This window comes from Micromesistius poutassou (assembly GCF_964030765.1).
Source record: "Micromesistius poutassou genome assembly, chromosome: 3".
Taxonomy (NCBI): Eukaryota; Metazoa; Chordata; class Actinopteri; order Gadiformes; family Gadidae; genus Micromesistius; species Micromesistius poutassou.
This window is the reverse complement of record NC_140273.1, coordinates 9,900,376-9,927,812: the sequence shown is the minus strand read 5'-3', so window position 1 is coordinate 9,927,812 and position 27,437 is coordinate 9,900,376. Positions and strand designations below refer to the sequence as shown.

The following is a 27,437-nucleotide window of genomic DNA, read 5'->3' as shown; positions in this document are numbered from 1 at the left end:
CATGCGTGCAGGTCAAATTATTATTATTATTATTTTTTTTTTAATAATTTTTTAAAATAATTATTTTTATATATTTTTTTAATATCATTTTTATTTTTTTATATCTTTTTTTATATATATATTTTGGATTTTTTTAATATCATTTTTTTATCATAATTTTTTTATATTTTTTTAATTTTTTTTTTAAACATTTTCGAAAAAAAAAAAAAAAAGTGTAGGCTATGCTATCGCCCATGGTTAAATAAATGTTTAGGCCTACTAGCAGGCATGCAAACTGGTTTGGGGTGAAAAAGGTGAGAATGATGCGTGAGCCGAGGAAAACACAGACCCACTAGGGTTATACAGGGTTATACTCCGGGGAGTTTTCTTTTTGAAAAATAAGCTACTAAATGCTCATTTATTACTTTTTTAATGTATTGTATTGTATAGTCGACTAAATATCATTTTGATTTTAGTTGAGTTTAGTTGGAATGGTGTTAAGGTTTAAACTGCATACTGCTGTTAGTTGGGCCATTTGTCTTGTGTTTTTCACCATTGGTTGGTAGCCAGCGTGCTTATAAGGTTGGTTTGGGCAGGGGCTTCTGAATATGTGTTTTCCTTGGATTTTGGCACAAGGGATTATAACATCTGATCCTGTGTATTAATGAAATAAACATGAAATATACATACACAGACTAAACTGTTGTGATATGAAACAACTTTATTTATCTTATAACCAAGTCTCATATAAAAAATAAATATGGCCTTGCTTTTTCTTTGCAGAAAAATAAAAAATTGCAAAAACAGCAATGATGATTCATAATGTTTGTCAAAGAATATTAATTGAGGATGATGAGCTGTTTTTGTGTTATTGTTGCTTTTGAAAACACAAAAATAACGGCTTCAATGGCAGGACTCAGGAATCAGTGTGTACTCACTTTGTCCAACCTCAGACTGCCTGGGGGAATGATGGACAGCCTGACAGCTATAGCCTTTTACAGCCAGCAGACAGTCCTACTCGGATTCCGCACACATATTCTTACATAAAGTCTTAAACATTTATATTTATAAAAATATATCCTTTGTGTATAATTTGAATGTCAATTTAATTTGATCCGCACATTTCTGTACTTGTAAAGGTAAAATAAATGTATTTTCTGGTCCTCCAGTTGATGCTCTTTGAGTCTTAATGGCTTAGAAAAGGCTGTCAAATCTAGGATGGTACTATCACAGTCGGCCGCTAAGCCTGCTTGAAAGGAAGCCTGGGGGCCCTGAACCCCACTCAACAGTGAATCTCCTCACTAAGATCACACACATACACGAGGAGAAAGGAGAAACCGCCCAGTGAACAGGTTTTTAAACGTGATATTCTATATCCCAGAAGTGGCTAAAATCCAACAGTAAATCCCTGTGAAGAGCAAATCTGTGTGTATGAGCAAGTTAGATCTCTGACCCCCACCGTTGTTGTGGGAGTGTTGAACGTGGCATGGCAGGTGACGGCTATGTGTTAATACTTGGCAGCCTTCAGCTGTGGCAGATGGTGTGTACATCTGACAGAGTTCTGATCATTAGTTCTACAAGGCTACTCAATGGGCTGTATTTCTGTTTAATTGAATTACCTTGATTTCATTGTGCTAAAATCCACTTGACGTGTCAAGTGAGGTTTTTTTAAAAGGTGCACGACTGAATTCACAAATATTATATTCACAACAAAAGGAAAGGGTTACATGTTGACGGTGACTAACACTCAACAAAGTGTGTCCGTTGACTTTCCCTCCTAGTGGGATGCCGCGTCATCTCCTTGCTGCCGGCTTCATGGCATGCTTTAGCCCATTAGCGCCTTGGATACATATTAACGACCCAAAAACTCCATCTCATTTCCGGGGGATGCTGGAGCCATTGTCCTGACATAAGTGCTATTACCCGGGCTATAAATGGGACTTCTCCGAGACGCCGCATTATCCGATGGCTGTGCCGGGGGAAGGTGACAACACAAAGCGCAGCAACGCGCCGGCTCAATTACCCATCAGGCATTAGCGGCGCGCTCACAGCGGTGGCTGGCTAATCATTCCACTCGGCTCTGTGTAAACGGTCATCTTGTCTGCCCCCGCCCCCCCGATAGTGTCCCAAGTCAAGCCTGTTTACGCTTCTGTTCACACTCTGATGGGCCAGTGTGCATGCTAATGACGTTCGAGGCTTTGTACTGATAGTACAAAAATACGCTGCGCTGTGTTGTGGTCCTTATCTATAGGCAATTGGAGTGAAACCACCCCGCCGTGTGTGTGTGTGTGTGTGTGTGTGCGCGCGTGCGTGTGTGCGTGCATGCATGCGTGCATTTGCAGAGGCAAATACAAGGCCGTATAAGCAAAGCTTCACCGGTGGTTATCGTGCTCTCCTCAAGCTCAACATCTCTCCTCCCCGTCCTCCTCATACAGCTCATCCACTCCCCCACAGATTAATACGTTAGCTGCCTGACAGCAGAGAAGAACTTATACAGGCCATCTAGTTTTGCTATTTGTTTATTTATTCATTTATTTATTTAGTTATTTAATCATCAATTAAATCGATTAATCAATTGTGTGTTTGATTCTTGGTTCATTTGTCCATCGGTTCATTTGTTCAGCTATCTCTCTAACTATTCATGTATGCATACATATCTCTATCTCTCTATGTATATAGCTTAGATCAGATTAGGTGACACAATGAACGAACGTAGCCGGTGTTATTCAACAAGGCCTACCTTGTTGAAGTTCATCCTCATGCCATACATAGTTCATATTTGACACTGCACCACAAGATCACGATCACTGAAGTGAAAATCACTTAGTTTTTATAATTGTCTCTCAAAGAGATGATTACTTATCATGCACTTGCTTTATCGCTTTCTGAGCTGGAACATAAAATTAATAGATGTGAATATAATGGGTAGGATGAGTCGGAATAATGTCAGAAAGGGAATCCTTTCAAATTGCACGCTTTGTCTCAATAGACAATTGAGATAGTAGACAGAGTAGACAGTATTCAATTAATTAGTATTTGTGAGCCAAACTTCCTCTGTATTATAGCCTGGCACTAACATGTTTCAAGTGTGGTTGGATCCTGTCTGCGTTGAGAATGGTAAAAGTTGTGGCTTCTTTTCTGGCCATGCATTTTTTGCCACCTGTGTGTGTGTGTGAGACCCTGGAATGGACTAATCCCATTCTAGATGTTCCCCAGTCTCGCCCCACACCTGGTAGAATCATGACGCCAAAATCAAGAATTAATTATGTAACGTCAATATTTGTGCAGCTTGAGTTTTGTATTGGGAATATTAGTGTGTGTGAATGTGTGATTTTTTTTTTTTATGATGTGGATGAACGATCTGATTATTCGGTAAGAGGTGGTTTCCATCTATGGTTGGGCATGGTTTCACTGAGCTCCACGCTGTTTGAGGTCAAGCTGTTTAGAGATGAGTCGAGTTCATAGGTTAGAAGGACGTCTGTGGAGCCTCACACGTGGGATGGCTTGAAAGATAGCAAACCTAAAATAAGTTATATGTGTGCAAATTTCACAGCAGCTCAGCTTATTGTGCGACAAAGAAAAAACACGCTGGCATCTTACATGGAACTTAATTAGTGAGAGAGACTGGTTTACCTCACTTTCACTACTGGAAAGTGAGTCTGTTTGATGGCCTGTTTGCCTGTCTATTTGTTTGTATCCTTGTGTATCCCCCTGTTTGTCTCGCTGTCTCGCTGTCTGTCTATCTCTATCTATCTATCGACCTCTCTCTTTGTCATTGATTCTATCTGTCCTTCTCTGTCTCTCTCCTTTTGTTTCCTTGTTCGTCTCCCTGTCTGTCTCTTCTTCTCTATCTCTGTGTCTTTGTCTCTCTATTCACTTTACTTTTCTCTCCCTGTGTTTCTATCTGTATGTCTCTTTGTCATCCTGATTGTCTCTGTGTCTGTCTGTCTTTCTATATCTCTCTCTGTCCCTCTGTCTGTCTCTCTATCCATTAGTCTCTTTATCTCACTATTCTCTCCATTCCGTCTTTGTCTTTCCATTTAAACGACTAAACAACCCATTTTACCTCTTTTTACTGAAACTTACTCATCGTTTCTGCATTACTGTTGAAGAAAAGTGAGAAACAGATATTAAGGGCGTGATTATATCTTCTTTTCATCTGACATACACATTTGGTCCCCCTACGCCCTTACTTCGCCGTGGATCTAGCTAAGAGCGCCACAGAGCCAGCGGTGTACAGTAGATAGATACAGACAGCACTGTATCTACTATGCTAAAGAGCTTCACTGGGAGGGCTGCTTTGATGTGGTGTGGTGAGCGCAGCAGCTCACTGGCATCGGCGCTATTTCAGGAAACGCTTTAGGGAGGAGGTGACATATCTTCCAAGAGGGTGAGAGAGATACAGAGAGATACAAGAGATAGTGAAAGAGAGAGAGAGAAAGAGAGAAAGAGGGACAGGAGTAACTTTTCTTCCTTTGTGTGTCACATCGCAAACGGTGAAGTCTTTCTAAAAGCACTCTATTATCACACTATTCACATTTTACTTCTACGCCCTACATGTATCTCTCACCCTCGCCCTTGCTCTTGCTCTCTCTCTCTCTCTTTTTATCTTTCTCTCTCTTGTTCTCTTTGTCTCTGTATCTCTTTGTCTCTATCTCTCTTTTTTCCCTTTTCTTTCTTCTCTCACTCTCTTTATTCTGTTTGTATAGAGAGTGGCAAACACACACACACATATGCAGACATAGACGCCCACACACACACACACACACACACACACACACACACACACACACACACACACACACACACACAAACACACACAAAAACACGCACTGCTGCAGTCACTCCTTTCCAGTATCTGCTATTGGTAGATGGGCTTAAATTTAATTTTTCAAAATGGGGGGGAATTCCCCGCTTAAGAGCTCCACATAGGGGGGATTTTTTAAGTTTGGGGGGGATACTTTCGAGCTTAATTACATTTGGCCCCCAAGACTAATTTAAGGGATTCTCTTCATTCAATTCCTTATACAAATGTCCTCATTGCGATGTGCTATTATTTTAACTGTCGTGTACTGTATTCTGTCTTCTGCGAAAAGAAGAAATCAAACACTTTGTTTTCAATGAATTCATTAACTTTTAATCCTTTTACATGTACTATGGAAACAGTAGTTGCTAACTTATTTTCTTAACTATATACAGTCCTATTAGTTTCTCCCTCTCCTCTCTTAGTCACATCTTCATGGTACATCAGGATACTGATGTACCATGAATGTGTACCGATTGCGCAATCCTGCGCTGAAATTTAAGCCCACACTTTTGCCAGGTGAACATTGTCCTACTCACACACTTGCTCACCAACACTCGCTGTCACATTCAGATTAGTTTCCTTACAATGAAGTCAGTGCAACTTGGGCAATTCCCTTCATATTATGAAGGGAATTTTAGCTTCCCTTTCCGCCCAATTAACGCCAACAACAGCTCATTATACCTCGTTATACAGTGTTGTCAGGAAAATTTAAACTAGTGAGCAACCACAAGGACTTAGAGAGAGAGATTTTATACAATCCCTCAATTGGTAATCAGATTTTCAATACATAGATGTAATGCACAAAAACACACACACACACACACACACACTAGCTCTGTTTAATGGTTGCCTCATCATTACTAGTCTTCAATAGTATTTTGTATGTACTATCATATTTTGTATGATATGTAAATTTGTTTAATTCAAAGATGTCAGCCGTGAAAACTCAAAACAAGTAATTACTATTAACAATGGTTTTCATTATTAATAATTCCTTCGGCTTTTGTTCCCTACATGTCCATCAAGAATTGACATGCAGCATCCTTCCCTCTCTTCCTCCCTTCCCTTCCCTTCCTTCCCCCCTTCGTTCCCTTCCTTCCTCCTCCCTCTCTTCCCTCCTCCCTCTCTTCCCTCCTTCCTGCCTTCCCTCCATCCTCCCTTTCCTCCTTCCTCCCTTCCTTCCCTCCTTCTGCCCTTCCCTCCTTCCTCCCTTCCCTCCTCCTTCCTTTCCCTCATTCCTCCCCTCCCTCCTTCCTCCTGCTGAATGATAAACTCCCCCTTCTGAGCGTGTCATCGCTGGTGCCCCATGGAGCTAAGCAAACCCAGATGCCTGGCCGCCGGCCTTGTCCCGTAAACACAACGTTCTGCTCTATGCCCCGATGGGCACCACTGCATCTCATTGGCCGGAACTACAAATTCAAGCTTCTCACGCTTCTCACGCTTCTCACGCCTCCTGTGTTTATTGATCTACTCTCTAGGGCGGGGGTCTCTCTCTCTTTCTTTCTTTATTTCTTTCTTTCTATCTCTCTCCCTCTCTCTTTTTATCTATCTCTCTCTTTATCTCTCTCTGTCTGTCTCTCTCCCTCTCCCTCTTTCTATATATCTGTCTCCCTCTTTCTCTTTCTGTCTCTCACTCTCTTTTATCTCATTCTTTCTCTCTCTGTCTCTGTCTCTGTCTCTCTCTCTCTCTCTCTCTCTCTCTCTCTCTCTCTCTCTCTCTCTCTCTCTCTCTCTCTCTTTTATTACTCTCTCACTGCCTTTGTCTCTCTCTCTCTCTGGAACAGTTAGTGTACAGTCGATAGTCACAGTGAAACAGTTTTGGGGCCTTTGTGTTTCTCCCAGTGGAAGACCAGGAAAAAGCAATTTGTCTCTTTTGTTTAGGTTATGGTACTCTTTAAAGGGACAATGTTCCCAGTCCACAGTGACAATGCACCATCTAAAGAAATGTATTTTCCGTTGTTAGAGCCTGCCTTATTGTCTGCACTGATTTCCATCCCTCTTTTTCTTCTCGAGGTGTGTTTCAAATAAAAGATCTGGCCGATTCACCGATCGGAGCTGGACTGAGTGTGGAGCTCCCTGTCATTTGCAAATGGCAGAGACAGCGTGTTTTTCTCTAGCTGAAAGTCCACCGCCATTGAGCGCCAGGGACAATGTACAACACTCAGCGATAGTCTGTTATAATATTAGCTGCTCCATTACTGCCTGTGATGCCTTGGTGTCTGTGTGTGTGTGTGTGTGTGTGTGTGTGTGTGTGTGTGTGTGTGTGTGTATGTCAGTGTGTGTGTGTGTGCGTATGTGTGTGTGTGCGTTATCCCCCATGGTTTTCAACCAGTTTTGTTGTGTGTGTAGCTCTGATCTGACCCATGGAGCTAACGGCTAATTAATCTACTGCTTGATTCATGGCTCTCATTTCCTTAATGGCGCCACTCACGTCTCTCCGTCTCCTGGAGGAAGCAGACACACTGAGGAATGAGTCCTGCGGGACAGGGCTGAGTCGTGGTTGGCAGCTACTACACCGTATGCGCCAAGCGACCCGGGTCTCAGCATTGCATTACTCTGATTGAGTACTTTGAACACACGCCTGCACACACACATGCACGCACACACACACATGCACACACACATACACACACACACATGCGCGCGTATGCACACACACATGCGTATGCACACACACACACACACACACACACACACACACACACACACACACACATGCACACACACACACACACACACACACACACACACACACACACACACATACACACACACACACACACAGGCACACCACACACACACACACACACACACACACACACAGGCACATACGCACACACACATAGACACACTCATGCACACACATTGACATACACATACACGAATACCCACCCAAACAGAGCATTACATCAACACCATTCAACTAAAATGTGGGGGACTAAGCAAGCGTGGATGATGCAATTGCACAAAGATCATTACACACCACAGCTGCCACAGAACTCACAGACCGGCGCACACATGTAACAAACGCACACACACAAACACAACCACTCACACATGTAGGCACACACACACATACATATACACATACTCACATACACACACATTCACACCTCTGTGCACATATCTGCACCCACACACTGATTTATCAAGCTGGTGCAGGGCTCTCGGAAAGTCCTAGCATGCACTTTTGCAATTAAATATCCTCACTGCAATCTGATGTTATGTTATCAGCAAGTAAATCAGCGTTAAATGTTTTTCTCTGTTCCACTCCCCCCCCAGACTGCTCTGGGACTTTTCTCAGTGACTTTATATTTCTGCGGAGCTGCAAACTGTTTATATTTCTTCACCTACAGGCTATTTTGTAGGCACACACAATCACACACAATCACACACACACACACACACACACACACACACACACACCCACACACATGCGTCTTCACTGTCTAGTCGCTGTCTCATCAATATTAGAGTAGAACATTGCTCTCTGTGGGAGATTAGTAAATAATTGATCAGCCACGGAAGTCATTTGAGATTTAATAACTGAGGCCCCTGTGTGCACAGGTGTCATGGGATGACACGTTGGATTAGCTCAAGATTTCACAGGATTCTCTCTCTCTCTCTCTCTCTCTCTCTCTCTCTCTCTCTCTCTCTCTCTCTCTCTCTATCTCTCTCTCTTGCTCTCTCTTGATCTCCCTCTAACAGTTTTTTGACATCACAACACAATATCTGTATCTAACGTGCACTTTCATACACACTCATTGTGTGCCACAGACCATCTTAGTGTACTTGCTGGGCTCCGACGACGACCACCAGGCCACAGGTATACGATTGTACAAAGCAGTTAATTGTAGAGGTGGCGAGAGTTGTTACAGCAGACACAGGTGGTAAAGGCTGGCGTGTCAGGCTGTGTGTGTGGCTGAAAGCGGATCTGTCCTGTGAGCCTTGATTAATCCAAGGCACCACAGGAGTGCAGCCTCTCCCATCCCAGGGTCTAATGAGCTCGGCCCAGTGGAACAGTGGATTTTTATTTCAGAATAGGAACATAACAAGGACGATTGCTCTTCGTTTACCAAGCATGTGATTAAATCACATTTTCGGAAAAGTTAAATCATAATTCATTCTAATAATAATAACAATAGAACAATCATTTGTTTGTGTAATAAACAGAGGTTTTGTTTCCAAATGCGTGGCTTTGGTACGATGGTGCAGGTTATGACATAAGCACATTCAGTACTCAGAAAAAAAGGTCTTCTGTGATCTTACAAGACCATCACCCCTCTGTTGGCCTCTCGCACCTGTCACACCTGACCATCACCCCTCTGTTGGTCCCTCCCACCTGACCATCACCCCTCTGTTGGTTCCTCCCACCTGACCATCACCCCTCTGTTGGCCCCTCGCACCTGTCACACCTGACCATCACCCCTCTGTTGGTCCCTCCCACCTGACCATCGCCCCTCTGTTGGCCCCTCCCACCTGTCACACCTGACCATCACCCCTCTGTTGGCCCCTCCCACCTGACCATCACCCCTCTGTTGGCCCCTCCCACCTGACCATCACCTCTCTGTTGGCCCTTCCCACCTGTCAAACCTGACCATCACCCCTCTGTTGGTCCCTCCCACCTGACCATCACCCCCTGTTGGCCCCTCCCACCTGTCACACCTGACCATCACCCCTCTGTTGGCCCCTCCCACCTGTCACACCTGACCATCACCCCTCTGTTGGCCCCTCCCACCTGACCATCACCCCTCTGTTGGCCCCTGCCACCTGTCACACCTGACCATCACCCCTCTGTTGGCCCCTGCCACCTGTCACACCTGACCATCACCCCTCTGTTGGCCCTTCCCACCTGTAACACCTGACAATCACCCCTCTGTTGGCCCCTCCCACCTGACCATCACCCCTTTGTTGGTCCCTCCCACCTGACCACCACCCCTCTGTTGGCCCCTCCCACCTGTCACACCTGACCATCACCCCTCTGTTGGTCCCTCCCACCTGTCACACCTAACCATCACCCCTCTATTGGCCCCTCCCACCTGTCACACCTGACCATCACCCCTCTATTGGCCCCTCCCACCTGTCACACCTGACCAACCAACCTCTGTTCACACCAATGTAATTCAAACGCCAAGAGCTGCGTATACATTAGAGTGAATGATGTTGAAGCCGCTTCTGTTATTGGATCCTATTTCTTAGTGCTTCTACCTGTTTTGTATGTTCGCTGTTTTGTTCACTTTCAATGAATCAATCGATTTTTTTGCCACAACCTGAATCCATGTTGGTAGCAATAATGATAAATGTGACACACTATGCATCTTAACCTTGGCATTGAATGTGAATCAATAACTCTCGGTTGCTTATAGCTGTGGATGTCGAAGGCTTTTCAAAATACTTTTGTCCACTGCGTAGTTTTAATAATAATAATAATAATAATACATTGGACTTATGGCGCCCTTCAAAACACCCAAGTTCACCTTACAATAAAAGAAAATAGAAGTAAGAAAGAGTTTATTAGCTAAGAAAGATTAAAAATAAATAAGATAACAAGCAAACTAAATGCTAATGGAGGGGTGGGGGGGGGGGTTAAAGTTTATAGACTGACTTGAAAAGGTGAGTTTTGAGAGTAGTTTTGAACTGTGAGATGGAGTCAATCGCATGAATGTAAGGGGGGAGTGAGTTCCAGAGTTTTGGTGCAGAATGGGAGAAGGCCCTTGCTCCCATTGTGGTGAGTCTGATGTTTGGTATTGCCAGTAGTCCTGCTGTTGATGACCGTAGTGAGCGTGAAGGTGTGTAGGTCTGTAGGAGTTCTGTGATATGAGGGGGCGAGGTTGTGAAGGGCTTTGAATGTCATCAGAAGGACTTTGAAGTTGATCTGTTGCGATATGGAGAGCCAGTGCAGTTGAATCAGCAGGGGTGTGACATGTTCGGTGGACTTGGTACGGGTGATGATACGTGCAGCTGAGTTTTGGAGAAGTTGGAGTCGGTGGATGAGTTTATTGGGGATTCCTAACAGGATGGCGTTGCAGTAGTCGATGCGCGGTGTCACCAGGGTGTTGACAAGCACTTCAGTGGAGTGTAGTGAAAGTGCAGGACGCAATCTGGAGATGTTTCTGAGGTGGAAATAAGCCGTCCGGCAGACATTATTGATGTGGTTGGAAAATGAAAGGGTACTGTCCAGAATGACTCCAAGGCTCTTTACCTGTTTGGAGACTTGTATGACATCCTCCCCAATGGAGACTGATGAAATGTTGGATTTTGAGAGTGTGGATGTAGTGCCAATGAGCAGAAGCTCTGTTTTGCTACTGTTAAGTTTGAGATAATTGGTGGTCATCCATGTCTGGATGTCGTGAATACAGGTGGTGAGGGTGTTTGGGGGGAGTGTTGCAGTGGGCTTGGTAGATCCGTAGAGCTGTGTGTCATCTGCATATGAGTGGAAGTGGATGCTATGGTGTTTGAAGATGTTGCCTAGCGGAAGAAGGTAAATGATAAATAAAGTTTTGTCTACTTGGATCCACAATCCTGCAAACATAATCTAACCTTGTTGACGTTCTAATCCCTTTTTTGAAAACAAATGCCAAAGAAAATATCTGTTGTTATTTTGCATCCATATCATCTTTCTCTACTGCTCAAGAAATCTCTGTCTGATCAGAAATTGTGTCCACAACAGAAGCCAGCACACTTCAACCAATAACATCTACGCGTTTCCCTCGGCTCAGCGGATGTTTCGTCTGATGTTCAATGCAATCTGGACGCATCTTCTCAAACCCACGTAACGTTTCACCCCACAACGCGTCCATGAGCAGCCCTGAACCCTGGTCCCCGGAGCCTCCTCCAGAGTGGAGTGGAGTGGTGTGCTGGTTCATGAATGCTGAGGGGTGGGGGGGGGGGGGGGGTTACCTCTGGATGAATGGAGCTGAACGAAGGAAGGGGCCGGAGTCAATGAAGCTGAATGATCGGCTTTGGCCGAAAGACTTTGCACACGTCATCGTGACGAATGCTGCCCATGTGAATGCCGAGGGACACGCTGCGTGAAACCGCACGCGCCATTCAGGTAGAATAAAGAGGGGGGTGAGAGACTATTAAAAGGGATCTGGGGAAGAGAGGGGGAAGAGAGAGAAAAATGGATTTGGAACATGTTTAGTATGATAACGAGTTTGTCTGACGCATTCTTGACGCATTCTTATGTTGGCTGTTTTTAGCCGTTTCTACCAAAACACTATGAATTTGGAATGATAAGGGCATGTCTCATGGTTAAAAATAAATCGCTATTTTAAGCCACTTACAAGGCTAGAAGTAGCCCGACACTTCTTTAGTAGTATAATAAGGGTCTTAACATATAAAACGAGGCATTGATAACTTTGTAAGTGTACAGATTGTTTATTAAAAGGACATTTTATACACACAATACCATCAGTAGTTCACCCGTCGACGCCATCTTGTCTTTAAGACTCGATAAGTAGATGGGCGAACACAGAGCTTGCGTGTACAGCCCTACAGCTGAAGCTCTGTCTGCTAAAAACAGCCAACATAAGAATGCGTCTATAGGCGCTTTTTTGCTCCCAAACGAACATTCAAACTCGTTATCATACTAAATCCAGAACTATCCCAGATCCATTTTACACCAGATTTCCCATTTAAGAGCAAAAATTGTTAGTGTTAGAGGTGGTATGGTAGAGAAATGGAGAAAAATAGAGTAAGAGAGAGAGGGAGGAAATGATAAAAAGAGAAACTTGAGAAAGAGAGTTTGAGGAAAAAATGTTGCGGCAGGCCAGAAAAACGTGTAACTTAAAATGAGAGGCAGACATTTGGGACGCCGGGACTGCTGGATTATCGAACCGTCTGATGAAAGAGTGCTTTAAAGAAAACAGATTGAGTGTGTATGGATTGAGAGGCCAAAAGACAGTTTTAGGATTTATTGTGGGGAGGAAATGAGAAACGGTGTGGACAAAGAGAGAGAGCTGTTGGAGAACACACTGTAGCAGTATATAGTAAACCCATAGGCATGCACACACACACACACACACACACACACACACACACACACAAATAGGCATGCACACACTCAGTATAAATATACATATACATAGTACACACTGACAAACAATCTTCTGCAGCTTTCAAATCCCCTGCCTGGACACAAACATTATCCTATTTATTTCATTAGCATTTGCTCCATTCAAATATAGTGTGAACTGAACAGAAAAATGAAAATGTAGTCACAGCATTGTGACCGCATATTGAATATATACATAATTGCTTTTGTGTGGCATTTCCTTTTCATTTGCTCCATATTTAAATGTAACCGACAAACTGGAACCCAATTGGCATTTTGAACCAACCTCGAATGCTCAACCTAGTCCCAGTAATTTGCTGCGGCCACTTCTCGGCATGCAAATGCTGTGTGTCAGTAACAGCACAGCGCAGGAACGCTAAGTTAGAATAAGAGCTAGCTGCAACCTTTGTACTGGGTAGGCAATGACATGCTTTGTCTGTATTTTATAGGTCAGCTGTCCCACCAGCGTACACGTACGGAACCACTCAGAAGAACCAGCATTCGAAGAATGATAGATAGAAAATGCTAATGTAACGATTAGGGCTGGGCGATAAAACGATAACGATATGTATTGCGATAGACACGTAATCAATATCAATAGAAAATGCGTTCGATAGAAGGTTTCGTTAATTTTTTTCCTCGTTGATGATCATTAAAGACAATTAACAGATTAATTACCTTGTCTAATATTTTTTATTATATACTACACGTGAACCTCCTAAGATGGCGCAATTTGATTGGTTCGCTATCTCGGGATATTGCGCAATATCCCGAGATTGAGATCTCAAACTTGGGATACTGTTTTCATCACGTTGTCACGCTACTAAAAACAAATAAATCCCGGCAAAAAGTGCTATCTTGTTTATTTTTGGACTGTTCACGTGTAGTATATACTACAACAATTATTCACCTCTGGCGTGGGGAATAGCCCTATTCACTTTGCCTTCTGCGAATAATTGTTAAATATTAGATAAAGTTGGTTCTCTGCGCAGAGAACCCGCAGGCAGAAAGGAGTTTTCTTTAGCACTCTGCAGCAGGCAAACAAGCAAACAAGCAAACAAATTTTATTAATTCTGATTATTAAATTATCTGCATCGAGATGGAATCGTTCTAGAGAGAATCGTGATGCATCGAAGAATCTATTATATTTCCCACTCCTAATAAGCACACACTGGACATAGGCACCCACACACATGCACATACACACACACATAAGCAAACATAGATACATAGGAACACACAAATAAGTACACAATAGGCACATAAGCAGACACATTGCCCCCCCCCTCCCCCTACACACACACACATACACACACACACACACACACACACACACACACATAATGTAATATAACTTAATTTCTGCCTCTTACCTCAAGTTATGTTTCGTCGTGACACACTCATAATCATTGCATCCTTTTTATCACAGTAAGTTACAGTGAGTCGTAGTTAGGTTTTATGGGTTGGTGACAATGGAAATCTGGAGGCACAAGAGGGGTTTTGAGGGAAAGCTCATTGTAACAATTGAAACCAACAGATGGATGACGATGACTACACTCATCAATATAAATAGTATGAATCAGTCTGTTGCTGTACTTCAGTCATGTCAATATCATCGAGTCAAAACACGCACACGCTCCCACAAAGACCCATGCATACGCACACTCACACATACACAATGTCCAAAATTCACTTTTAGAATTTTTAGAACTTTTAGTCTTTCTAACTGCCTGAGTGTAGAAAACATGTTCAGGGTTAAACATGTAACCCTGGACATTCTTACCTGCCAAATAAATTGTCATTCTATCCACTATTGGCTGGTGGAAAGTGCTAATTTTGGACCCTAAACACACACACACACACACACACACACACACACACACACACACACATACACACACACAGGGGAACTTCAGACTCCACCTCTCCTTCATCGCGGCTCTTCAAGGACGCGGTTGCCATGCTAACACACGCTGTCAATCTAATGCGCGCCGACATGTTGGGTGCTCAGGCTTCACCCCGAGCGGGGAGCTGTGGTGGTGGAGCGACGTGCTACTAACGGCTCTGCTCTACTGTACCGCTCCCCTGCTGGAGTCTGGTCTACCAACACACACTCACACATGCACACACACACACACACACACACACACACACACGCGCACACACTGCTGTCACTCGGGTGACATGCCTGCACTTCCTTGAACACTTACCAGAAAGAGCGTATTAATGTGTGTGTGTGTGTGTGTGTGTGTGTGTGTGTGTGTGTGTGTGTGTGTGTGTGTGTGTGTGTGTGTGTGTGTGTTTTAATGTGTTGGCTTATGTGTATGCAAAATTGTCTGTGTGTGTGTGTGTGTATTTTAATGTGTTTGTCTATGTGTATGCAAAACTGTGTGTGTGTGTGTGTGTGTGTGTGTGTGTGTGTGTGTGTGTGTGTGTGTGTGTGTGTGTGTGTGTTGTGTGTGTGTGTGTGTGTGTGTGTGTGTGTGTGTGTCATCTTTTGAGCCTATTTGAGCCCAGATATCCCAGAATCCTCTGTTTATTATTCTGCTTCAAACTGTATAAATGAGAGATACTATCACACCTCTCCCTCCCAATCAACAAATGGGAGAGGACAGGACACACACACATACACACATACAAATGCAAACACACACACACACACATACTGGCATGCCCAATCTTGTGCTGACATGTGCAAAGACATACATAAGCTTCTGTCCCACTGTTTCATCACAGTTTTATCAACAAACAGGTACAGATGCATACATCGACGCACACACACACACACCCACACATAAATCCATTATCCTTTGACAAATACTCATACATACATCCATTCCCTCCTCTTTCATCACTGTTGTTGTTTTATTCCATCCAGTGTGTTCCATCCATCAAGTGTGTCTTGGTTTATTTCAGGGTCTGTGTGTGTGTGTGTGTGTGTGTGTGTGGGGGGGGGGGGGGGGATTGTGTGTGTGTGTGTGTGTGTGTGTGTGTGTGTGTGCGGCATGCATAAGCCTTTCGGCCTGTCCTTGTCATAAATATTATCTGTGGTAAATCAGGAAGGCTGAATGGTATAATCAGAGTAGAACAATTTAGAGCAGTGAAAATGAACCGTGGATGAAGTAGAGGAAGCAGAGGATAGTAAACAGAGGGAGAGAGCACAAAGGAATGGAACAAAGAAGATGGAGAGAGAATAGGATTTATTGCTAATAATTTATTATTATACCCACGCTAAACAAACAAACAAATCAAAGTCATTCAGCCAATGCACAAATACTGTAGAGAGAGAAGAGTGAGAGCATTGGAGCTATTCTCTCTCACTCTATACCTTTCTCTCTATCTCTATTTCTCTCTCTCTTTGTCTGTTTCTCTCTTTCTCTCTATTGCTCTGCCTCAGTCTATCTATCTCTCTCTTTCTCTCTCTTCCTAACTCTCTCTTTTCCCCTCTCTCTCTCTCTCTCTCTCTCTCTCTCTCTCTCTCTCTCTCTCTCTCTCTCGCTCTCTCTCTCTGCATCTCACTGTCTGTCTATCTATCTCTACTTCTGTCGCTGTCCATCTATTTTTCTTTGAATATCAAATCAACTCATTCCACCTGTTTTGATCTAATCTGGGTCAACATTGACTTGCATCTCTGTTGATAAAAGCCACAGTTATAGCTCTTAAAATCATATTTATTTAAAGAAGTATTCTACCTTAATCTTTCTAAAAATCTGTTCAATTCCAATTTCAGAGATATGTCAGAGATTAACAGAGAACCGGATTTTCAAATACGTTTGAATTGTTTCAATTAGATAGATAGATTAGCTAGATTATACCATTACGTTCTCACATAAAGACCATAAAGACCGTATTATATTTGATCATTTACCCATCAAATTGGAAAGCTGTTAATAAATGTGTTCATCAATAGAGCACTCTCTCACTTCCTATACGCTCCATTTGCTGCCTTTTAATTGGTTCGAAACACTTCTTCACTGAATCCTTCCCCTGCCAGATCCAAAACCCACATCAGGCTCTTCCTGAATGCTCCTCCTGACGTTCCTTCACTAATGAACAGCCGTAATTAAACTGCATGTAATTTGGAGTCATTGGAAGAGGGAGTGGGAAGATGGTGGGGGAGATTGGAAAGGTTTCAAGCCATTAGGCACCAGTAATTTGCCTGGCTGTCTTTTTGTCAATTCTATCTTTGGGTGACTAGTTTTTTTTTCATCTCATCTATGAGGTTGAATGCCTTCTTTGTCCAGTAACCATCTCAAAAGTGTTAGTCTGTCTGTCTGTCTGCCATTCTGTCTTAGAACGGACTGAGGGCATCAAACAAGGGGGGAGCATGTGAATGTGTTGTGTATAGCATCCGGTATGTATGCAGCATAAAGGAAGTGTGTCAGTGTGTTGACAACAGAATGATGTCACCTCGCCCTTCAGATCCTTTTGCTTGGGGCGTCGACCTCAGCAGGTTCTTCTGTCATCCCTTATCACGTCTCACCTCCTTAACACAGTTGCTTCACACACACACATGCATGCGCACACACACACACACACACACACACACACACAAATACAAACACAGAGACACACACACGCACACACACGCACATGCATACATACATACATACACACACACACACACTAACACACACACACACACACACACATTGTTGTAAAGAGGCTTTTCTAAAAACGCAGCATTAAGGATCACTAAGAACATTTGGAATATCTACTGCGTGTGTGCAGGCTACTGTATGCAATACACCAGGGGTCTGTGCTAAGCCCACATCTTCATTGTTCTAATCCTAATCTTTAGCATGGGCGGTCCAAAAACCATACGGACGGAGCAAGAGTTTGCCCGGCAGGGCTCTCAACAGCTGCTGCTCCCCTACGAGGCTCCCCTATGCGACTCATACTCGTTCACTATCATGCCATAAGCAGGGAAGCCAGCGGAAGAGAACGCTTCGAGAAGTACAAATTAATCAACCAGCTTCAGTCAACGTGGCCCTGTGCAAAATTGCGTGTTCTCATTTGAACACAAACATGAAATAATATACAACTAAACGCAAGTAAGGTGCATATCAGCAGCAACACACACACACAGCTACATACTTAAATCCGCGCGGTTGGCAGTGTCGAAACGACATTCAGATATGTATGAGGGCCATTGTGTTTAACCTTAAACACACGCGAGCCGCCCGGCCGCCCTCGGGTCCTATCCGGAGATAGCCTGTGCACTCTGTAGGTGCTGGGGTCCAGGGGGCACCCTTCTTAATATCACGAGCTGGCATCTTTTCTGAGGAAATGCCACAGCAGCTGCTTGGAAGAACTGTAAAGCCTTTTGTTTGATGTTAAAGACGTTCAAGAACTATGTGTGTGTGTGTGTGTGTGTGTGTATTTGTGTATGTGTGTGTGCCTGCCTACGTGTGTGGGTGTGTGTGTGTGTGTGTGTGCCTGAGTACGTGTGTGTGTGTGCCTGTGCGTGTGTGTGTGTGTGCCTGTGTGTGTGTGTGTTTGTGTATGTGCGCATGTGTGTGTGCCTGCCTATGTGTGTGTGAGTGTGCGTGCCTGTGTGTGTGTGTGTGTGTGTGTGAGTGTGCCTGTGTGCCTGTGTGTGTGTGTGTGTGTGTGCGCGTGTGTGCATGCGTGTGTGACGGAGGGGCGTGCGTGTTGATTTGTGCCGCTCCTCATCCAGCATGACATACTACTAGCGCCAGCAGCAGCAGTCTACCTCCACTCACACTCGGTTAGCCTGAATTCAATCTCAAACACAGATTTATTCCTCACTCCCATCCCGCAGATTGGACACTATTTCATTCTGGATCAACGCCATTGCCAGTCAAGACTCTTGACTTAGTGTTTCTGTTTGTTGCCCCATGATGGATGATGTGCGTTTAATATTTAAAACGTCTGTCCGCGCCACTTATTATAATACAAAGGTCGATGTTGAGTGTGCTCTGCGTTTTTTATGGATGGCATTTAAAGTGAATCAGTGAATACATCTAGAAACTGGAGAGAACAATGTGTCTGAGCACAATGGGTTCAAGGCACATTATGGGCCGTGTAATCCTCGGTGTGTTTCTAGTATCCTGGTCCATCGAAGTTTGGCTGCTACACTTTCTGCTGTTCAGGGCATGTGGTCAGGACCTCCAAGAGAGAATAAGGAAGGGCTTAGAAAGAAAAGCTTTGTGCAGCACACTCTTCTTGCTTTGTGCTTCAATATTCTTTGTGAATAGACCTCTCTCTGCTACGGAAGAACCATTGTAAAACTGTACATCTCTTCTGACAAGCTTTGTTGTCATCTGAGATAACGTTGTATTGACCATCTCGGATGTTCTGATTAAGTACATTCTTGCCATCTTTTCAAGATTGCGTGGCCCTGTAAAGTTGTGGCATGGCCACCCATATGACGGTGCCGTCTCATTAGCATCTGAATGTGTCCATCTGAGGCTTTCAAAGAGCTTTCTCCTCCAGGCTGAATGGAGGCATATCAAGATATCCCTCAGCACCCGGCTCTGTGCCTTATTCTGTTGTACCTTCTGAATTATTATTTTTTGTTTGAGGTAGACAGGAAGGTATTGGAGAGAGAGTAGAAGATATGCCGCAAACAGGACCAAAGGCAGGAATCGAACCCGGGTCGCTGCGGTAAGGACTGGGCCTTAATGGTACGCGCTCTACCCGCTGAACCACCAGGGAGCCCCCCTGTTGTACCTTCTGCACATCACATCCCGTCGTTCCTACACCTACCTGTGGAAATATATTCAAAAAATATCTATATAATCGATCTATATAATATAATAATAGTTTTTTGATGACATTAATAGGGGCATTTACTGTATGCTAGTTTTTTTTCAATACCATTGATTACAAATATATAAATAAGAACGATAGATGGAGGGAACATTGTCTTCATATTCTCTTAAAACTGATCAGAGACAAGAACAATTAGGCGTATAGATGAGTCTTGAAGTACGTAGATATTCACTACAAACACTGGAGCTGATCCTGTGATAAGACAAAGTATTGTGATCAGCCATGGAGCGATAAGAACCAGCATGCTCACAATGGCCGGGGTGTTTGTATGTGTGTGTGTGTGTGTGTGTGTGTGTGTGTGTGTGTGTGTGTGTGTGTGTGTATCTGTGTGAGGGTGAGTGTGTGTGTGTATCTGTGTGAGTGTGTGAGTGTGTGTGTGTGTGTGTGTGTGTGTCTGTGTGTGTGTGTGTCTGTGTGTGTGAGTGTCTGTGTGTGTGTGTGTGTGTGTGTGTGTGTGTGTGTGCTTGTGTGACTACGTGCAGGGCTTTGATTCCCCTCATCTTTGCATAGCCTAATGTCCTTCTATCCACTTTCCCTTTCATGCTGTTTTCAATTTTTGCAGGCGCCACGGCTCAATCTCAATGGCCCGCCGTCAACTGCTTATCGAAGTGTGAAATGTTTTTGCGTTCAGGCCGGTCAACCTCTGAGTCAAATTTCTCGGATAAGAACAAAAAACAAACTATAAAAAAAAACACTTCCTTTTCTGCCTTATCCCGGCTTCTTCAGGACCCATCTTTCTGCTCTTGCTCTCCGCTTGTATCTTTCCATCACGTTCTCTCTCGCCCCAGTGCCTCCGCTGGTATAAGCCGGCCCCTTTCGAACGCGGCCTAGCGGACGAATGCATATATATACGCATACATCCATCTCTTGTTCCCTGTCCGTGCGTGTGTGTGCGTGATCCTGCGTGTGTGTGCATGTGTGAACGTGTGCGTGCGTGTGTGAGCGCGTCACCTCCCCTTGCCGCACTCTGAGACATGATGCATAATGCAGATGAGATGATGTGAATGAGGTGTTATCAGTCAAGGGCATGCCAGGGCAGACTTTCCTCTCTTTAACTGTATCCATAAAGTCCTAGCCCGGGGTGCAAATATTGCTTTCAGTCTTTGTTTCATCTGAATTTATGGTAACAGTTTGGCAGACAATCAAGGATTGTGGGCTGGCTCCTTTTTTTTCCTTTTTTTCAGACCGGGGTTCAATGAAAGGTTAGCTTCAGGTTAATTATACAGACTGTTGAGGGAACATAACACTGATCACGTTTGTCATGACAATAACGGATTCAGTTCTCCCATACAGAATCAGGGCACTTGACACATGAGCTCCTCGTTAGCGCTTGCAATTGACAATATAGACGCTGTGGATGTCTTGAGCATCTGTTGATCTGTTGTGTCTTTCTAGCTGCACGCTAACTTCCTTCTGTTCTGTGTTGATTGGAAACAACTTGGCCCAAAGCATATTCATTCCTTTTTCGCTGTGACAGGTGCGGCCTCCATTTCCCTATTTCCCCTCCATTGAGGTTATGAATTTTGTAATGTATGTGTGAATTATATGTTATAAATGTAAAAAACATTTAATCGGGTAGGATCTCATTCAACCCAACCCTCAAAACTCCCTCTCTGCCAGCCAGCCAGTCAGTCACAGAATACAAACGGTTATGCCGTGCTTCTGAAGATCATAATCTTCTCGTGACCGCACTGCCTGCTCTTTCCACCAGCGCTACAACAACAACAACAACAACAACAAAAACAAGGAGCCAATCAATGGTCAAATCTGCAAACGGCACCTAGACAACCCTACGGGCCCCTCACACCAGCAGCACTCACACCCTCTGCAATCTGACAGCGATTTCCAGGGTGGGGGCGTGACACCATCAATCTCCAGTACATCGGCCGCGGCTGGGGTACCGTTGAACGCATCACACAAGGGAGGAGGGTGGGGGGCTTTTATAGAAAGGAGGGGGGGGGGGGGTGGAGGAAGGGTGATTGCCTGTCAAAACCCTGGCAGACGATTGGGGGGGTGAGGCGGTTCATTGTAATCCAGGTGATAACCACGGCGATGGGAACGTGGCGCCGTCTGACCTCTTGGTGTCTCGCATAACGCTTTCCTGTTCAAATCGGTGGGAGGGGGGGGGGATGTATAAGGTGGCAGCTATCCATACCCACGAGTCAAGGCTCAATGTTCTCTTCTGTTCTGTTCGTGAAGTGGCTGAGCTGCATATGTGATGCAGTTGTAATGATGAATGTCAGTCTTTTTTTATTTGGCATATCATGAATATCACCTCAGTAATCATGGTCATTGTGATATTGTTGACCAGCACCACAAAGAATGTGTTGACCTTTTTTGCAGGAGGGTTTGTTGATGCTAGTTCGGAGCACACTTATCTTCTGCTGTACCATTGACACATTATGTTGTCACACTGAGGGGTTTGGATTTGCAGAAAGGTACCACTTTATAAATCCAAGATGTTGTCCTTATTGTCGTTTTTATTGTTACCACTACTGCTCTGTAGCACATTCCATGACTACCGAAGAGACAGCATTGTTGCCTCCACATTCCCTCTCTTGTACCTCTGCCCTCTTCCGGGCTGGGGATGGCTACGGCTGATGAGAACGATAAGCAGGCAAGTCATTATGACCTAAGAAGATATTCGGCTGCCAATGCCCTTTCAGCACTTGATTATTATATATATCTCCCTATTAGACGTCTCTGTATAAAAAAGAAAGGCTTTTGTTATTATGAGTGTGGTTTTAAGTGTCACTTTATAATAAGTCTGTTCCATTAGGCTGTTCCAGTGTGTGTGTGTGTGTGTGTGTGTGTGGGTGTGTGTGTGTGTGTGTTGAGACAGAAGGCTCTTAATGAGGTCCAGCCGGCCTTCAATTCACTTCTGGGCTATTATAACTCTGTGTGTGTGTGTGTGTGCGTGTGCGTGTGTTAAAACAGAAGTTACTTATGGGGCTGTCTGTGACCTTTGAACTGTCTGAAGGCTCTTAATGAGGTCCAGCAGGCCTTCAGTCACTTCTGGACTATTATCACTCAGTACGTTTACATGCACAGCTTAATCCGATTAAAGCCATAGTTCGACTATGCTCCGCAATTGGACAACTGCAATTGTCCGGGTATACATGGCGGTGAGTAAATCAATTCATTGGCCGAAGCGTGTCATACCCCGGTACGATAGGTGGCGCTGTGCCCATTTCAACTAGTGGTAGTAGAGCCACCGGTTGACCTCTTTACGTCACCAGCAACAACAAACAACAAACTCAACAAACGCGGCATTTGAGAAAGTTTTCAGTAGACAGCTGTCAGTTCACTTCGGGTCCATATCATTTCACCGATGCTCCATTGTTCCGACCTCTCGGTAGTATGCAGACATTCCCCGCCGCAATGAATGAATAAAGATCGTAAACACGTTGGGAGAAAAAAACATTTATTTTGACAGATGTGCCCGAAGTTACTACTTTACAACCTTGTTGATGACCCACATTTAGGAAAACATGTACTTTTAATTCAGCCTTGGGTGAAATCGAAGCGTAGTGTCTGTATACTTCCACCTTTAATGAATGCATGCCATGAGCGCTCCCGCGGCCGGGACACAATTCTTATAGGGGGTAACTGCATTCACCGGCTTCCTCCATCTTCGCATTATCTAGGGGTCTTAATTCGACTATGAGTAACCCAATTCGATTCGATTTTAGCTTGACTAAGGTGTATACATGCATCTTAATAATCCAATCATAGTTGGACTAAGCCAATAATTTGACTTTCCTAAGTGTCATGTAAATGCAGTGTGTGTGTGTGTGTGTGTGTGTGTGTGTGTGTGTGTGTGTGTGTGTGTGTGTGTGTGTGTGTGACTTGGTCTTGGTCAGAGAATGAGAGAGAGAGAGAGAGAGAGTGATAGAGGGGGGCCAGTAGGAAATGCATTTCATTAGAATAAACTCTGCGATGGAACATTCAAAGAAAATATTAATAAAGGCGTTTATCTTGCTCTATTTTAATCCTGACAGCTCCAACAAACATGTTCCCCATGAGGATGGTGTTGAGGAATGACAGACTTTGAAGTTGTGTTAAATAGCGAAGCGAGAGGGACATAAAGGCTTACCTCCCAGTGTACAAAACGCTATGTTAGCTCACTGACTTCCTGTAGTTTCTTCTTCTACAATAAACTTTAAACTCAGCTGTCTCTTGCGCTTAGGAAATTGTCCTACCTAACAAGGGAAAGGCTTTAACAAGGTCTACATCGTTGCATTCTAGCGAAACACCATCCTTCCTCCTCCCTTGGTATTTCAGCTTGTTAGCAGGGGCTTTAGCTAAGATTTAGATTTGAATATGTTACACTGTCATGCGCTTTAGTGAATGATTCATACCTGCTTCTGTGAGGTGTGTGAGTGGTCCAGACTTTAGAGCTATAAACCCTGTGGCTATTACTGCTTCAAAACTCCAAAATAAACCAAGAAAGGTGTTCTTATCTCACAGAGTTGGGGCAAGAACCTGTGCAAAGAAGGTTATCTTCCAACACAATTTGCTGTCACAATGGCAGCAATTGCCGGGGGGAAATAAATCATTTCAGTGGCCCCGTTTTGATCTGATATGGTTTGGTGTGTGTATACATCGGTTTGATCAGTAGTGTCAAGGAAAGTGTAAATAAACACACCAAATCAACATCTCTCTCTCTCTCTCTCTCTCTCTCTCTCTCTCTCTCTCTCTCTCTCTCTCTCTCTCTCTCTCTCTCTCTCTCTCTCTCTCTCTCTGTCTCTGTCTCTCCAGTGCTGGGAGGTGTGGAGTCCCGGGGCGTGCTGAGGAAGATCATAGACATGCTGGAGGTCATCTTGAAGAGGATGGACAGCCTTTCCAAGCTGGACAACACGTCTGCCGCCAGCACACGGCGCCTAGATGAGCTCAGCTCGGCCATCAACAGGTAGGATCTGGTCTGTTCTGTAATCTACTGGTACAGTCTGGTCTGTTATCTAAAGGTACAGTCTGTTATCTACTGGTAGAGTCTTGTCTGTTATCTACTTATACAGTTTTGTCTACTGGTACGGTATTTGTTATTTGTTATTTGTTATTAAATGTTATTGTCTATATTATTCATGTGGTTATTTTATCATCTTGTTTATTGTGCATGTGTATGCTGTGTGTGATGTCTTTAAGCTACTGGGAATTTCCCCTGGGGATCAATAAAGTATCAATATATCTATCAATCTAGGCAGGGTCTGGTCTGTCATCTACTGTGATAGTCTGCTCTGTTGTCTACAGGTTGGGCTCTGATCTGTTCTGTTGTCTACTGGTTTGGTCTGGGGTGTTAGGTAGGGCCTGGTCTGTCATCTGCTAGTACAGTCTGGTCTGTTATCTACAGGTAAGGTCTGGTTTGTTATGTACTGGTATAGTCTGGTCTATATAGGGTCTGTTATCAACAGGTAGGGTCTGGTGTCCATTCGGACATCTCTTCCAATACGGTATATATGGACACGCTGTTGTTGTTAATCAACTCCCTTTGGTCTTCAGCCCAGCCTCGCTGCCATTAGCCAAGAGGAGCCACTATTAGACCAGGTATTCTGCTTGTGACTGTTAACATAGAATGGTTGTTTATTTACCCTAGCTGCTTAACTAAACAACCTTATTCCAGTTTTAAATGTAATCAAAGCTTACTTCTCTCTGACCCTTCCAGTGGTGGTACACACATTCTTTACTCAAGTAGAGTAAAGTAAAAGGTTTCCCTCTGACATTTCTACCTGCTGTTCTGGGCAAAGCTAACTTAACATATCCTATTTATAACTTTAGAATAAAATAAAGTTAAAAAAGTAAAGAATATTCTGAAAATAGTTAACATCTACACAACAACAACAATCATAACTACAATAACAATCTACACTACTAGTCATCCCATGGACGCCATTTCTCCCCGGTTATTCCTCTGGTCTCCGTCTTTTACATTGTTTTGTCTTCTTCATCGTCTTTTCTCTGTGTTGTTGCCATCCATTTAGGTTGAAATCGGTCTTGATGTTTGGAAGGCGCACAATGAAAAATAAAAAAGTAACCGTTATGGATTAAAACTAAAGTAATTAACTAAAGTGAGCCTGTTTGGAATATGTAAGGAGTAGAAAGTATTTGTGTGATATTTGTGTTCAAATCTAGGGAGTCAAAGTAGAGAGATGTCAGAAAAATAAATACAGATACTTATACAGATACCTGAAACTAACTTACTAGTTCTGGTCTCGCCATAGGGAAGAAACAAATTGTGTTACTGTACTTAAAAATGACCATAACAAAGCATTTGTACTCTGTTACTCCCACCTCTGGACCCTTCACACTGGAAACAACCTACCGTTTCATTCTGATGAGAGTCCAACACCTTCCCCTAAACAGCCTGACTCAACTGTGCGGCGCAGCACCATTGATGTGATACATACTGACACAAGTCAACTCTCCAGACCTTGTTAAACGATTCCAGATAGGAACTTGCGGGTGCATGTGTGCCTATAGGAAGCTCGACGCCGGGAGGGTGAGGTGATTAATAGGGTCTGGCATCGGTGTTAACCAGAATCAATGTCTCATAATGGGACGTTTGACACAGAGGAGGCGGTCTAGCGCTGCTAGGTGCTGACTGCTGACTGGGAAAGATTCGGTACACGCTCAGCTCCGTTTACCGTCATTGTCTAAACGACGACGGTCCTGGCTGGGACGTTGGGTTGGGCAGTGGGCCGGCAGTGGGCCGGCGGTGGGGACCTGCTACTGCTGATCTGCGGGAAACACAGGTCCGTCTGTCCGTCCGTAAGACCAGTCAGTCAATCCTCTTTGGTGCCTCTCTGTTGGGAGAGACGCTGAAGAGGAGTGACCGAGGTCAATGGGTCCACTTGCCGCTACGTCAACACACTGCGTTCGCTAGCGGCTGTGTGTCTCCCTGCTGGTAGCAGGGAGAAGCAGGTGGTTAGACTGAGACAGCACCCCTCAAGGCACTGGGGATACAGAGTGGGCCCCTGTAGTCCAGGGAAGGGGCCCTGATGAAAGCCAACGACTTTGGTCTGATCTCTATTCAAGTTGGATGGTGCACAGAATGGAAAAAAGTAGTCATAGCTTGCATCTGGCTGCTTCCTTTCCCATGAAGAACAAATATGCACACACGCGCACATATGTATGCTCACACACACACACAAGCACAATAATAATTGTGTGTTGCATAGTTTCTATGCATAGACACTATGGGCCCTATTTACGGTCTGAAACGCAAACATGAAGTAGCTTTGTGGGCGGTTCTATGGCGATGTTGCTATTATGACGGCAAAATAAATGACTCTTGCGCCCGAAGCAAATCTAAAACGGTCGGTTGGTCTGAAACCCGTAGGTGTGTTTTGGGCGGAATGTGCAATAAACCAATGAGAGTTCCATCTCCCATCCCCTTTAAGAGCCAGCGCATTTGACTTGACGAGTTGATATTTTGACAGCGCGTTTGCAGTCTCTGCTGAGACAGATGCATGACCACATGAATGTCAAACTTCAAATGGCTCTGTTTATTGGCAAATAATAGGCCTAATTCACACATGGAATAGTGTTTTTCTTCTCCAACTTTGGGTGCGCACGCACGCGCGCCCAAGCATCACCCGTATTCATTCATTCTTTTAAACACTCACTTGCGGTAAAACTATGTTTTCTCACAATCTAATACTCATCAATCCTAAAAGTTATGGGCTTGTACACGATGTCTGTGTCCAGAAAATATGTGTTTGCTGTACGGTGTTTGCAGATGCATTGATTTAAAAGTACAACTTCTTACCGCTGTATCAGCTGTTCATTCCCAAATAATTT

The 27,437-nt window shown here is 44.0% G+C and overlaps 1 protein-coding gene across 1 annotated transcript in view; it reads left to right on the top strand.

Annotated features, from left to right (window-relative positions):
* mgat5b (alpha-1,6-mannosylglycoprotein 6-beta-N-acetylglucosaminyltransferase B) overlaps positions 1-27,437 on the top strand; it is a gene marked incomplete at both ends in the record, with an annotated part of 133,331 nt that overhangs the window by 11,053 nt on the left and 94,841 nt on the right. The window contains one exon of the mRNA XM_084465126.1: positions 24,402-24,552. Within this exon, the coding sequence (XP_084321252.1) occupies positions 24,402-24,552 (151 nt within the window). The remainder of the gene's footprint in view (positions 1-24,401; positions 24,553-27,437) is intronic.